Here is an 11,531-nt window from a genome sequence, read left to right as displayed (position 1 = left end):
TGCTCTTTTCAAATTCCCTCTAATATAAGCCACGAGTACAACCTATCTATACATAGAAGATATCATTGATCATTGATAGGCAAATCTCAGTAGAGTCAGTACACAACAGATTGAATAATGTGCAATTTAGAGCTAGGCTATATACCATCAGTTAGTAAGTTGATTAGAATACATGCTGTCAACCAAATTTTGGAAATTTTTTCATGAGCTGCTTACAAAATTTCCTGATTTTGAAGACGGTTTTGAGTTTGCGGCTTTTGTCACTCGGGAACATGATATTCGGCAGTTTAGGGATCGTGATCTCGTTTTTAGACCATTCAAGGCGTTTAGAGGCCTTTAAATCAGTGAGCAGTTTGAAGCATGTTGGATTGTTAATCGCAAGTATCATCTCCTCATTAAACTGCCGTTGACTGTCGTCCTCATCGGGATCTATTTCTTTACAGGGTATGGGAAACTTACTATCAAGCAGCACTTCGCAATCTCTCAATGCGTTCTTAATAGATAGACTACTAAGATTTTCCTTCAGACGAACGTTCTTATCATTTAGGTTTATAATCTTACAAGATTCAGGAAGATCTTTAACTAGCACTTCGACTATCCTAGGTTTCTCCTTATTCTTATATCTATTGGTAACGTCTTTAGACGTCGACAAAGAGATATACTGAGTGTCTTTTTCTCTTTCGCTAACATGAGAGTCTACACTGTGTTTGGCAGAAGGATCTTTAGGGACCAACCCGCTATTCTTATCACAGTTTTCATCGGGGCGTAGAGCCCTGTAGAGCTTTCCAGTTTCCACCAAATCAGGGCAAGAGTGCTGTGAAAAAACTTCAACACTTTCAAAACGACCGGCGTTAACACTTTGATAGGTGACAAAGACTATTAAGATGAATGCACCAACAGCAGTTTTCATTTTCATGATTTAGAGTCAATCTGTAGAAATACAAAGTGTACATCAATTCTGTGGTTACTCTGTGCGTAAAAAATGTCCATACATACAGCACAACATTTTCGAGAGTCTTACAATCCACCGTTACTTTCTGTTATAACATGCATGACCTGATAGTGTTTCCGGTAAGCATGCAGTCACCCATGGCCATGAAATTATTCTTAACACAAACACAACTCTTACAGGCTTACAGGGACAGTTACAAGCGTATGTTCAAAATGACATATGTTTTTTGATACCATAAAAGCAAAATTCTACAAACCACAACCGTAGACAAGTACCTTGGATTATTTTTACATCACAATGACAATCACAATCTTGCACTTAAAAGTTATGGTATATTACTTGCCTTTTTGAAGAAGGGTCTGTTCTGTCACTATCAGTTTTTGACCAGTGTTTCAAGCAATCCGTATATCTCTTATGTTCCAGTGTACGTAGCAGGCTAGGAAATGCAATGTCGTCCGCTTTGCACCGTTTAAAAGGCCACTGTATGTGAAAATAAAACCAAGCTAACAACTTTGTATATGGAAGCGAGGGGTGACCATTTTCAATAGCTAAGTGGCCTAGAATTCACAATGAGTTTCAAAGAGGAAACCATACACCTAGAGGGGCCAGGACCTGCTTATCCATCATAAGTCCACCAACTTTTTGTTTCAAAATCCAATATAGTATTGACTAATTTCCTTCTAGTTACATTAACCTGATCAGGCCATCCCAGAAAATGCATGCAGTATGTATGTGGTGTACTGACTTGAGTGCACATTGCCTCACAATAGTCTCTACTAATGATGCTAAGTATAGGCTAAACTGGACCATCCAGTTATACCGATCAACTGCAAAAAAAAATTAACGAGGCTGTTTAAGAAATGACAAACCAATAATGATGTATAAGCATATCAGCAATCAGAGGAAACCATTTTCTGTGATGGTGAGGGCACTCAAAATATTAATATTCAGAACATGTTCGCCGGCTGTCTGAATTGTTATCGGACAATTGACACTTATTATAATAATACAGCGTCTTGTCTAACTATACAGACGGGAAGTTCGCTAAAGAGTGCAGTGAAACCCTTGCAAGGCAGACATGCATGAAACTTATGTTGAATGTGGGTGAGACATATCTTAATGCTGAGAAAACATTTAAAGTAAAGCTATATTTATACCACACTTACGTCACTACAAATTGATCTCATTGGTCAACAGCTGTAGGATATATAGAATATTAGCATACAGCCCCAGGCGCAGGCATGCACAGTTTTTCAAGTTGTTTTTTAGTTTACCGTGGTTACATACCCCTCGGCTCCGCCTCGGAGTAACCACGGTAGCGGAGGATATATGGGTGCATATCCTCCTCTTAGGTGTGGTATATCCTATACATAATAGTGAGCTGGAAGACAATTAATAACATTATGATATAGCAAGACAGCGATCGCTATTAGAACAATTACCCAGCATTTGTATATTATATACAGCTAAACATTGCATGGTAAATGAAAAACGCATGTTCAATTAACTTAGTAGCACATCCTACTAGCCTTTTTCCCAGGCCGATTTCTAGTACAGAAGGGAGAAAGCGCTCCATTAAAGGACCTTATAGTGACAAGGCTATAATCTTAAATATGCTAGGCCTTTTGTAGAATTTATATAGTGCATATGCATGCTTTGTCCGGAATTGTATGTGTGTAGATTAACAACATTTTTGAAATCAACGTAAATGAGACTAATTACCAAAACCAGTTCTTTTAGCTGTATACAGATTATTTTACAAAGCCGATAGTTTCAGAGTGTACAATCACAGCGATCACCCCTGATCAAGGAGACATGTGGGGGGCTCCCGGTGATGACTGTTCCTCTTCTTTTGTACACCGACGATACAAGCGGCAACCGCAGTCTAAAAAGTGGAATAAGTTTGATTGCTGGTGCTTTCTTCTTGTTGGTCTACCTCGTCATCAAAACTGTCAGCTGCATAACATCCATTTCATCGCTTGTTCAAACAAAGTTGATTGTATGGAGATGTCTGGAGCAATTGTGTCAGACCTCAAGAAACTTGAGGATGGCATTGTCATGTGTGACTCTACTCTCAAACAAAATGTTCTTGTCTTTGCTCCCGTTATTGCAACTTTGGCTGACAATCCAAGGCAGCGTTTCAGAATGAATCGAAAGAGATCGATAATCCCCTATTCCTTCTAAGTGTAGATCTCTTCAGGTAACGTTTCTATATGTATGTGTATGGTGGTTACATGTACATGATACGTGTTTTGGATCGAGTCAAGTGCATGTAACAATCGTGTGTTAATTGTTTAAATGGGACGTGTGAGGAGCAATTAGTTTTACAATTATTAAGATTTCACATTAAACGCATAATATCCAGCTATGGTACACAAACTTAATTTTGCCAACACACGACAGGTCAACTCCTGTGGAGACACTACACACAATTCTCCTTGGACCATACAAGTACCTCCTCAAGACCCTATCCCACAACTCATGCAGCAGCTCAGAAACGCCAGGTGCTTGCCAAGATGAACACTTTCAACGCATTAAAGGGAAAGTCCTTGGCAATATCGTCAGCTATCACAAGTCATTTGTGGGAAGAGATTACAAGGCTTTGTCTCAGATTGCGTTGTTTGTGTTTTGGCCGTACCTATCTGAAGGAGAGAGAAAAGTTTGGCTTGCTCTTTCAAAGGTACATGCACATGTACGCATTACAAGTATATAGCTTCGAGCACATGGTACAGACTGACCTTATAACCTTATAATGCAAATGTGTACTTGTACGTGTACATGTATACATGTAGGTATTCAGAATTGCCTACTGTGTACCATTCACCGAGGATAAAGTACACGACTATGACCAGATATGTCAGCACTTTGTGGCCACCGTAAAAGAAAACATGCCTGAAATGCTGAAAAAACAAACTGCTACTCCATCTTCCGGAAAGTATGAAAGAGTGTGGTCCCCCATCATCTTTTAACACAGAAAGGTATAACAAATTACTGTCCACTGTACATCCATTTTATTCATGCAGGTGTGAGGCTTTCAACTCAAAGATGAGAAACTACAATGTATACTCTAATAAAGCTGCGTCAAGTAGAGACATTGCTCTCAGCTTTGCCGTGTTGGAAGACATCAGGCTTGTGTGTGACGGGGGAACGACACTCAGTTTTGGTAGGTAGCTGTTGGCTTGCTACAGTTATTATACTTTTATTCAACCATTTTGTACCATTTTATGCCATGTACTTGTATATACAGTGATCGTACCCCCCCCTTTCCCGCGTAACCAGTATGCATATTACCATCCAGGAGCATTGGGTTAGGACTGGTACACATGTACCATTCAAATGCGGTCCAAAAGTTTCTGAATGGAGCAACACCACCCAAACACAAGGCGATATACCAGCCAGGAGCACTCAGAATGGTAATTATCACATTTTTATGTTGTGTCGACGAAAGCATACAAAATGACACAAATTACAGAAACAGCCAGGAGCACTCAGAATGGTAATTATCACATTTTTATGTTGAGTCGACGAAAGCATACAAAATGACACAAATTACAGAAACAAGTACAGCCTGCATCTCTCTCGAGTGTTGAGCTTAAGGTGGGTGGAGAGGTGATGACCCTGGGAAGCCTTCCCACTGGCCTGTCTGTGGATCTTCTTGAGACCTTCAACCTGCGGGATGATGTCCAAAGATATGGAGGTGTTGTGTCACAAACTGGCCAACTTGTTCACTGTGGGCAATCTGTTAAATTGGCCACCACAGACAACATGTCACAGGTACGTACTTTACAAATTAACATTCGACTTGTGTTCACACACAACCTCACACTTCTACCACACACACAACACTGCAGTATGGTATACTGGTGGCAAATGTACTCAGACTAGCATCCCATTCATCATTCATTCATCATTCATCATCATTCATCATCCCATTCATAGCTAGCCATGGATCTGGATGATAACTGGGACACACAAAGTGGCATCGGTGAGACCTAGTGTACCACCCTAGCTCCCTAACAGGTAGATGAAGATAATCTATTATTTACTATATAATTATAGTAGTCTAGTAGCACTGAGTTATTTAATAGTAGCACTGAGCTATTAGTAGCACTGAGCTATTGTTGCTGCACACTACAGCTCAAGAAGATGAAGATGATCCTTTCCCTGGTACCTCAGAGGAAGGTCCACACTTTAGGATTCGTGATGTGTTTACCTCTCATCATTCAGACTCTGGCTATGACCACGGGTACGTGTGTGTGTGTGGTGTGTGCCACTGGCTGTCTCACTGTGTGGGTGGTGTGTGTGCCCACTGGCTGTCTCACTGTGTGGGTGATGTGTGTGTGTGTGTGTGTGTATAGGGTCCCAGTGGATGTGACACACTATATCCAGGACAAGAGCCTTCGACACAGACTGGTCTTATTGTCGTTGAGCAACAGCAAGTTAGGTAAACTCTTTGCTGAGCAACACCTTCCTATGTACACATCACCTCAATACACAGGTATACGTATGCTCTTGTTGAGGGCAATATTCATGCTCCTAGGCTGTCTCCTGTATGTGGCAGAGACTGTGTACTATGATTACTTCACTGCTAATGGTGCTGGACTATATCAGGAAAGCCTGAACACAACTGACACACTGGAGATCATCGCAGTGCAGTGAGTATTGGAAGCCATGCATTACTACTCACTCATGCGTACACAGGGCACGAGCCGTGGTGCTACTCACTGAGGATAAGCCCTACGTTCTATGGGCTCTGCAAGTATGGAGATACTCACACTGAGTGAACATTTCATTAATACTATTCCACAGGTTCTGGTATCACTTGTAAATCTCTGCAATGCTCTCTCCGTGCTCTACGTTACATCAGTGAGTTGTGCTTACCCCCCCTGTTGCTAATTCCCCCCCACAGTTGCTTACCCCCCTGTTACTTATCCCCCCCCCGTTGCTTACCCCCCTGTCCAGGGAGTGACCTGGCAGTCTGCCTTGCGCACACTGTCCCCCTCTATTGCCCTCACACTGGTCCTCCCACTGCTATATCTGCTGACTCTATTCTATCCTCCTATTCTGAGGAACTTGTTCATCCCTTCCTTCTTCTACTGTTTTCCTGCCCGGCTTTGCTTCAGTACAGCTATACTCCAGGCATTGCAACGCAGCACTCAGAGCAGACCAAGCACATTCAGACTAAAGATGATCACACTAACATCCATGTTCCTCTGCTTCTTGTTTACTTGGTGAGCCCCCCACACACACACACACACACACCTGCCCACACCACACATACGCAGGACATGCATACTACACCACTTCTTCCGTATTGATGCCCAACACACTCTCTTTGAGACCTACTACTTCGTCATGGTAACCATGAGCACAGTCGGCTATGGAGACATCGTCCCTAGACATTGGACTGGGCAGTTCCTTGTCACCATCTTTGTATTGTCTGCCCTACTGTTCCTCATCCCTCAGTTACAAGCAGTGTATGAGGCATTCACATTACAACAAACACTACACAACACAGTCAGCTTCAAGGATCGTGGGCGTGGGCATATCCTCATCTGCTCTCAAGCACTCAGGCCTTTAGTTCTGAGGGACTTCCTAACAGAGTTTTACTCTGACCTTGCCAATTATGTGAGGCAATATAACCCCTTTGCCCCCCATTATTACTTAACCCTCATGTAGGATGTGCATTGTGTTGTCATGGTGGAGAAGGAGTTAAGCTCTATATCTCAGATGTATTTGCGTCACCCAGTGTGGGCTAAACGCATCACTGTCTTGATAGGCAGTCCACTAAAGAGTTCAGATCTAGCCAGAGCACGAGCACATGTGTCACTAAGCTGCTTTATACACACACCCAGAGACAAGGGTGATGGCATTGAGGCAGTAAGTACTAGCCCCCCCCCCAGGGGGACGGCAGTAAGTGACCTTTATATACATTATACTCATGCCCATATTAGGACCACCACTCCATCATGTGTGCTTGGGCTATCAAGGACTTTGCACCCAAGGTCAAACTGTATGTACAAATCCTCCATCCTGACAATAGACTGCATCTTGCTGACGTGGCAAATTCTGTTGTGTGTGAAGGAGAACTACGCAGCGCTTTGTTGGCTTCCAATTCCATATGCCCAGGAATCAGCACTCTAGTGAGACACACAGTGTACTGTACAACCACTCTGTACTATAGTAGCTGCATGTACTGTACTGTACGTAGCATTCCTTTGATCTCTTGATTTTGTGTATATAGCAGCTGTGTACACCTTGTGTAGTAGTGTAATACATGTAGTACAGGTACATGTAGGTTGAGGGAATGCTTCAGGTAGAGTTACTCATAAGTGTACATACAGCACAGTACAGCAGTAATTTAATTATAACTTATGCATGAGTACCTAACACTCTGAAGCATTCCTGAAAACCACTGTAGAGCTCTTTGACAAGTGATGCCAGTGAGTAGACCACTGTGCAAGATCTAGCCCCAAGTTTTCAAGAAATACCATGAGTTATTATAGCCTTTGATTTAAATGGGCTTGTTTACAGTATATACCACCACACATGATTGTGTCCAGCTTTTACCTAATGAGGTGTGTGATGTGTGGTATGTGATATGTGTGTGTGTGTGTGTGTGTGTGTGTGTGTGTGTGTGCAGGTGACTCTATTATTGCACACGTTCAAGCCAGAGCAACGTCGGCTATCTAGTGAGGAATACCAACTCTACGCAAAGTGTGCTCCGTGTGAGATCTATGACAGTCAGTTAGGGGACAGCAAATACTTCCATCACTTCGAGGGAAAGAACTTCCTCTACACTGCAGTGGTGGCATTCAGAAAGTAAGACCCCCCCTCGATGCATGACATGTGATATTACCCCCCACACAGATACAATGTGACTTTGCTGGGGGTCAGAAGTCATGGAACAGGGGAGCTGCTACTCAACCCAAGCCTCGAGTATATTATGCATCAAGATGATATCTGTTACTACATTGGCTTTACGAGAGAGGAATACAGTAAGGTGGGAGGGGCCACATCGATAAACCACGCCCTTCAAGGAACATGTGCTAAATTGGCCATATATTCCATGATTAGTGCTGGGATAGACCCATACACACTCAACGAGAGAGCAGCTGTCGATGTCCACGCTAGTAATGAAACACTCAACTCTGATAGTAGCATCGATGGTGACCCTGTGACCTTCTTTATAACTGAAGCCAGTGAACCGTCGCTCAACACAGAGCAGCAGAAGACCACTCTCGAGACAAGAAGGGGATTGCATCTATTCAAGTATTTATCAGATATTGAACCTACTGCAATACCTGTAGTCAAGATCAACATAGCCTCTAGTGATACGAACTTGCAACATTCGACTGGCGACAACAGTTCCGTCAGCTCACATGGCTATCACATGACACACGAACCAGTTGCTATGGAGACATCACATCACCCTCACGCTTTTCACAAACAAGTTTCTGAACCTCATTTCAAGTCCCATTTTCGATTATCACATGACCAGCGTAGATTATCACATGACCACGGATTGTTGAAACCTGCTCTACCCATCATTCGTGAGCGTTCAGTATCTGAGAGCTCTGGACTACCACTATTAAAGCGTTCCCATAGCGACATGTCAGTAGCAGTGGATCAAGTGCTCTATTCCAGCGAACTAGAACTAGTCAATTCCACAAGTCGTTTGAACCGTGTACCCGAGGTCCCGCCCACTCACCCCCAACGCTTCCACTTCCCACACTTTCATCATCTAGGGAGGTCTTCAAGTCGCACCAGTATGGCTAGTCTGAGGGAAGAGGTGGTTGAGCTAGACCTGGCGGACATTAATGAAGAAGCTGAGTTGGAGGAGCTAGAAGATGGATTGTGTGATGAAGCTTCCTCTGAAGGTCGCTCCCCTTCTCCTAACCCCCTCCATCACCATGATAACAGACCTAAGTATGCATGCACACTCTAAATACAGTTGAGCCTCGGTTATCCGAATCCCGGTTATCCGAATCCTCGATTATCCGAATGCTAGAGCATAGTGCAATCTGAGCATGCGCAGTAGGAAATTGCCCACGTGGCTGGCAAAAAGAAGCCAGCTGGCATGTTTTGATTATCCGAATATTTCACTTACCCGAATGGGCCCGGGGACAAAGGTGTTCGGATAACCGAGGCTCAACTGTATAGAATATTTGTCCATACTGTAGTTATAGTGCCATGAATTATATACCGTATAGCGGGTAATTTTCGGGGGACAAAATATTCGTGGTTCAGCAATATTGGTTCAGCAATATTGAGACATTTCGTGGGTAATATTTTCGTGGTTGCAGCTTGCACTGCAGGTAAAGGTAGGCAAGGTCGCTTCATTCGTGGGTAAAATATTCGTGGTTTTATACGGTATAATTATTTTGTGTACGTACAAAATTATTCAGTGTCACCTTAAAATTAATGTCTGCTTATGTGTACAGGTACTGGAAAGGTCAAGTACCTAACACTCCGTACTTTGGGTTTGAGACTCAGAAGTGTCATCTTGTGCATGAGAAGCGTTGCCATGACGACTTGGCAGCGGGTATTGGTGACCTAGAGCGTGGTTTGTCTATAGTGTACTCACCGCGTGTGTCCGATGATTTGTATCACTTCATACTTCCTTTGAGAGCAGCCAACCTTCCCTCTAGTAGCCTCAAGCCTTTAGTGGTCATGGTCAACTCTCAGTAAGCCCTCTTGTGTGTGTGTGTGTGCATACTAACCCTGTGTGTGTGTAGACTGCCGCCAGAGTTCCTGGACACCATTGCTTGGCTCCCTCTAGTCTACTATCTCAGAGGACATGTATCAGAGTGAGTGCACTGACAACCAGAGCTCTTTAGCCACCCTCCTTCCCACAGTGTCAACCATTGGTTGAGGGCTGGCATCACTCTAGCAGACTCTGCTGTTATACTCCGTGATCCAGTGTTGCATAACTCTGATAATGATGAGCATTACGCTGACTCTAGTCATATCATGGCTGTGCAGAAACTGACCAACCTCTTCCCTCATGTCAGCATTGTCACAGAGTTACATTATCGTTACAATTTTCGCTTCATGAGGTTCACTGATTGTGACCATCACTTCATGGGAAACTTCAAGTCTCTGGTACACGCACTGTCAGTACCCCCTCACATTGACTTCCTTTATTGCAGCTGCGTAAAGGTGATCACCTCACTTACCTGTTTGTGCCTCAGTTTGCTGGAGGAAGAGTCTTCTGTCCCAGTATGTTGGACACGCTCCTGTACCAGGTACACCCCCTCCCACACACACCACACACACTCTCCACACACATCACACACAGGCTCATGTAAAGCCGTACATTGTTGAGCTGATGAGGCAGTTGTTGGGTTGCAAGGCAGAGGAGGATAGTGGCTACCTGTGGCATGTCCCCCTCACTCCGGACCTCCTGTGTCTGGAGACGTACGAGAGAGTGTTCCAACGCTTGGTCTCTCAACATCGCTACATTCCCCTCGGTATCCACCGGACCATCCCAGAGGGACACTGTGTATACCTCAAGGTTAGCATTGGATATATATATATAGCGCTTACAGCCATTTTGAGAGCCCATAATTTGTTGTTTTAATGTGGTTGTTTCGTGTGGAGTGTATTAGCTGTGTTGTGTGTGCAGTGTGATGTAATGTCCAGTGGTGAGCCCGAGGCAATGGGGGAGAGAGTGGCGAGCTTCCTCAATGCTCGAATGGAAGCTCTTGGACTTTCAGACTTGCCAAGTAAGCCTCTCCTCTTATTAACTCATCCTTCCCCCTACACACACTCACACACACACCCCTACACCCACACATATACCACACATCACACACACTCACTCACAGCAGCGCAGAGCAAAGCTGTTAACAGTCAGTCGTTTGTGTTGCCAAATCCTCCACCAAAGACGAAGCTGAAACCCAATGACATAATGTGAGTACTATGCACTATGTACTAGTGTACTATACACCATTGTTTCTGTATTCATCCTCACTACTATACACTATGTACTAGTGTACTATACACTATGTACTAGTGTACTATACACTATGTACTAGTGTACTATACACTATGTACTAGTGTACTATACACTATGTATACTAGTGTACTATACACTATGTACTAGTGTACAACACTATTGTGTCTGTATTCATCCTCAGTACTATACACTATGTACTAGTGTATTATACACCACTGTGTCTGTATTCATCCTCAGTACTATACACCATGTGTCTGTATTCATCCTCTCCCTGTGTAGACTGGTGATCCATCCCGCCCACCACCACTCACACCCGCCCCCACACTCACCAGACCACACCCCACAGACCACACCTACCACAGCCACACCCACTAAGCAGCAGCAATTCTCCCCTACTAAGGACAATAACTGTATGCATATTTCTGTGCCCATTGAATGTCATGTGAAAGTTTAGTATAAGTTTTTTTTTCAAAATTAATTGTTTTCACTATTATCTCCCAATTATTTTTTAGCCATGCAATTAACAATAAATTATTATGATTTTATTCTAATAAATAATTAAATAATATGATTGTCACACTTTTATATAAATCAGCTGAAACACTAGCAAGCTATACA

General features: G+C 43.3%; 1 protein-coding gene and 1 long non-coding RNA gene across 4 annotated transcripts; one reads left to right on the top strand and one right to left on the bottom strand.

The window, feature by feature from the left end:
* Positions 1-55: 55 nt before the first annotated feature.
* LOC135340313 (uncharacterized) lies at positions 56-1,553 on the bottom strand. Its single transcript, XR_010396303.1, has 2 exons — positions 1,296-1,553; positions 56-930 (listed from the first exon to the last, which is right to left on the bottom strand). It is a non-coding gene; the product is annotated as an uncharacterized LOC135340313 (long non-coding RNA).
* Positions 1,554-3,493: 1,940 nt separating this feature from the next.
* On the top strand, positions 3,494-11,504 carry LOC135340309 (potassium channel subfamily T member 1-like). Of its 3 annotated transcripts, XM_064536626.1 has the most exons (25): positions 3,494-3,632; positions 3,745-3,930; positions 3,976-4,119; positions 4,251-4,448; positions 4,508-4,726; positions 4,804-4,937; positions 5,090-5,198; positions 5,311-5,396; positions 5,451-5,607; positions 5,654-5,711; positions 5,762-5,818; positions 5,915-6,183; positions 6,238-6,580; positions 6,632-6,832; positions 6,907-7,095; positions 7,596-7,774; positions 7,823-8,881; positions 9,397-9,639; positions 9,691-9,762; positions 9,811-10,057; positions 10,105-10,200; positions 10,254-10,469; positions 10,581-10,680; positions 10,783-10,867; positions 11,193-11,504. In XM_064536626.1, exons 6-25 carry the CDS (start codon positions 4,898-4,900, stop codon positions 11,365-11,367), a joined length of 3,981 nt encoding a protein of 1,326 aa, XP_064392696.1. In that variant the 5' UTR covers positions 3,494-3,632; positions 3,745-3,930; positions 3,976-4,119; positions 4,251-4,448; positions 4,508-4,726; positions 4,804-4,897; the 3' UTR covers positions 11,368-11,504. The 3 variants fall into 3 exon arrangements, with proteins under 3 accessions (XP_064392696.1, XP_064392695.1, XP_064392697.1); XM_064536625.1 differs by lacking the exons at positions 3,494-3,632; positions 3,745-3,930; positions 3,976-4,119 and having other exon boundaries at positions 4,244-4,365; XM_064536627.1 differs by lacking the exons at positions 3,494-3,632; positions 3,745-3,930; positions 3,976-4,119; positions 4,251-4,448 and having other exon boundaries at positions 4,492-4,726.
* The last annotated feature ends 27 nt before the right edge of the window (positions 11,505-11,531 follow it).

The sequence above is a fragment of the Halichondria panicea genome, chromosome 8 (genome assembly GCF_963675165.1).
Source record: "Halichondria panicea chromosome 8, odHalPani1.1, whole genome shotgun sequence".
NCBI lineage: Eukaryota > Metazoa > Porifera > Demospongiae > Suberitida > Halichondriidae > Halichondria > Halichondria panicea.
This window is presented reverse-complemented; position numbering and strand designations above follow the sequence as displayed.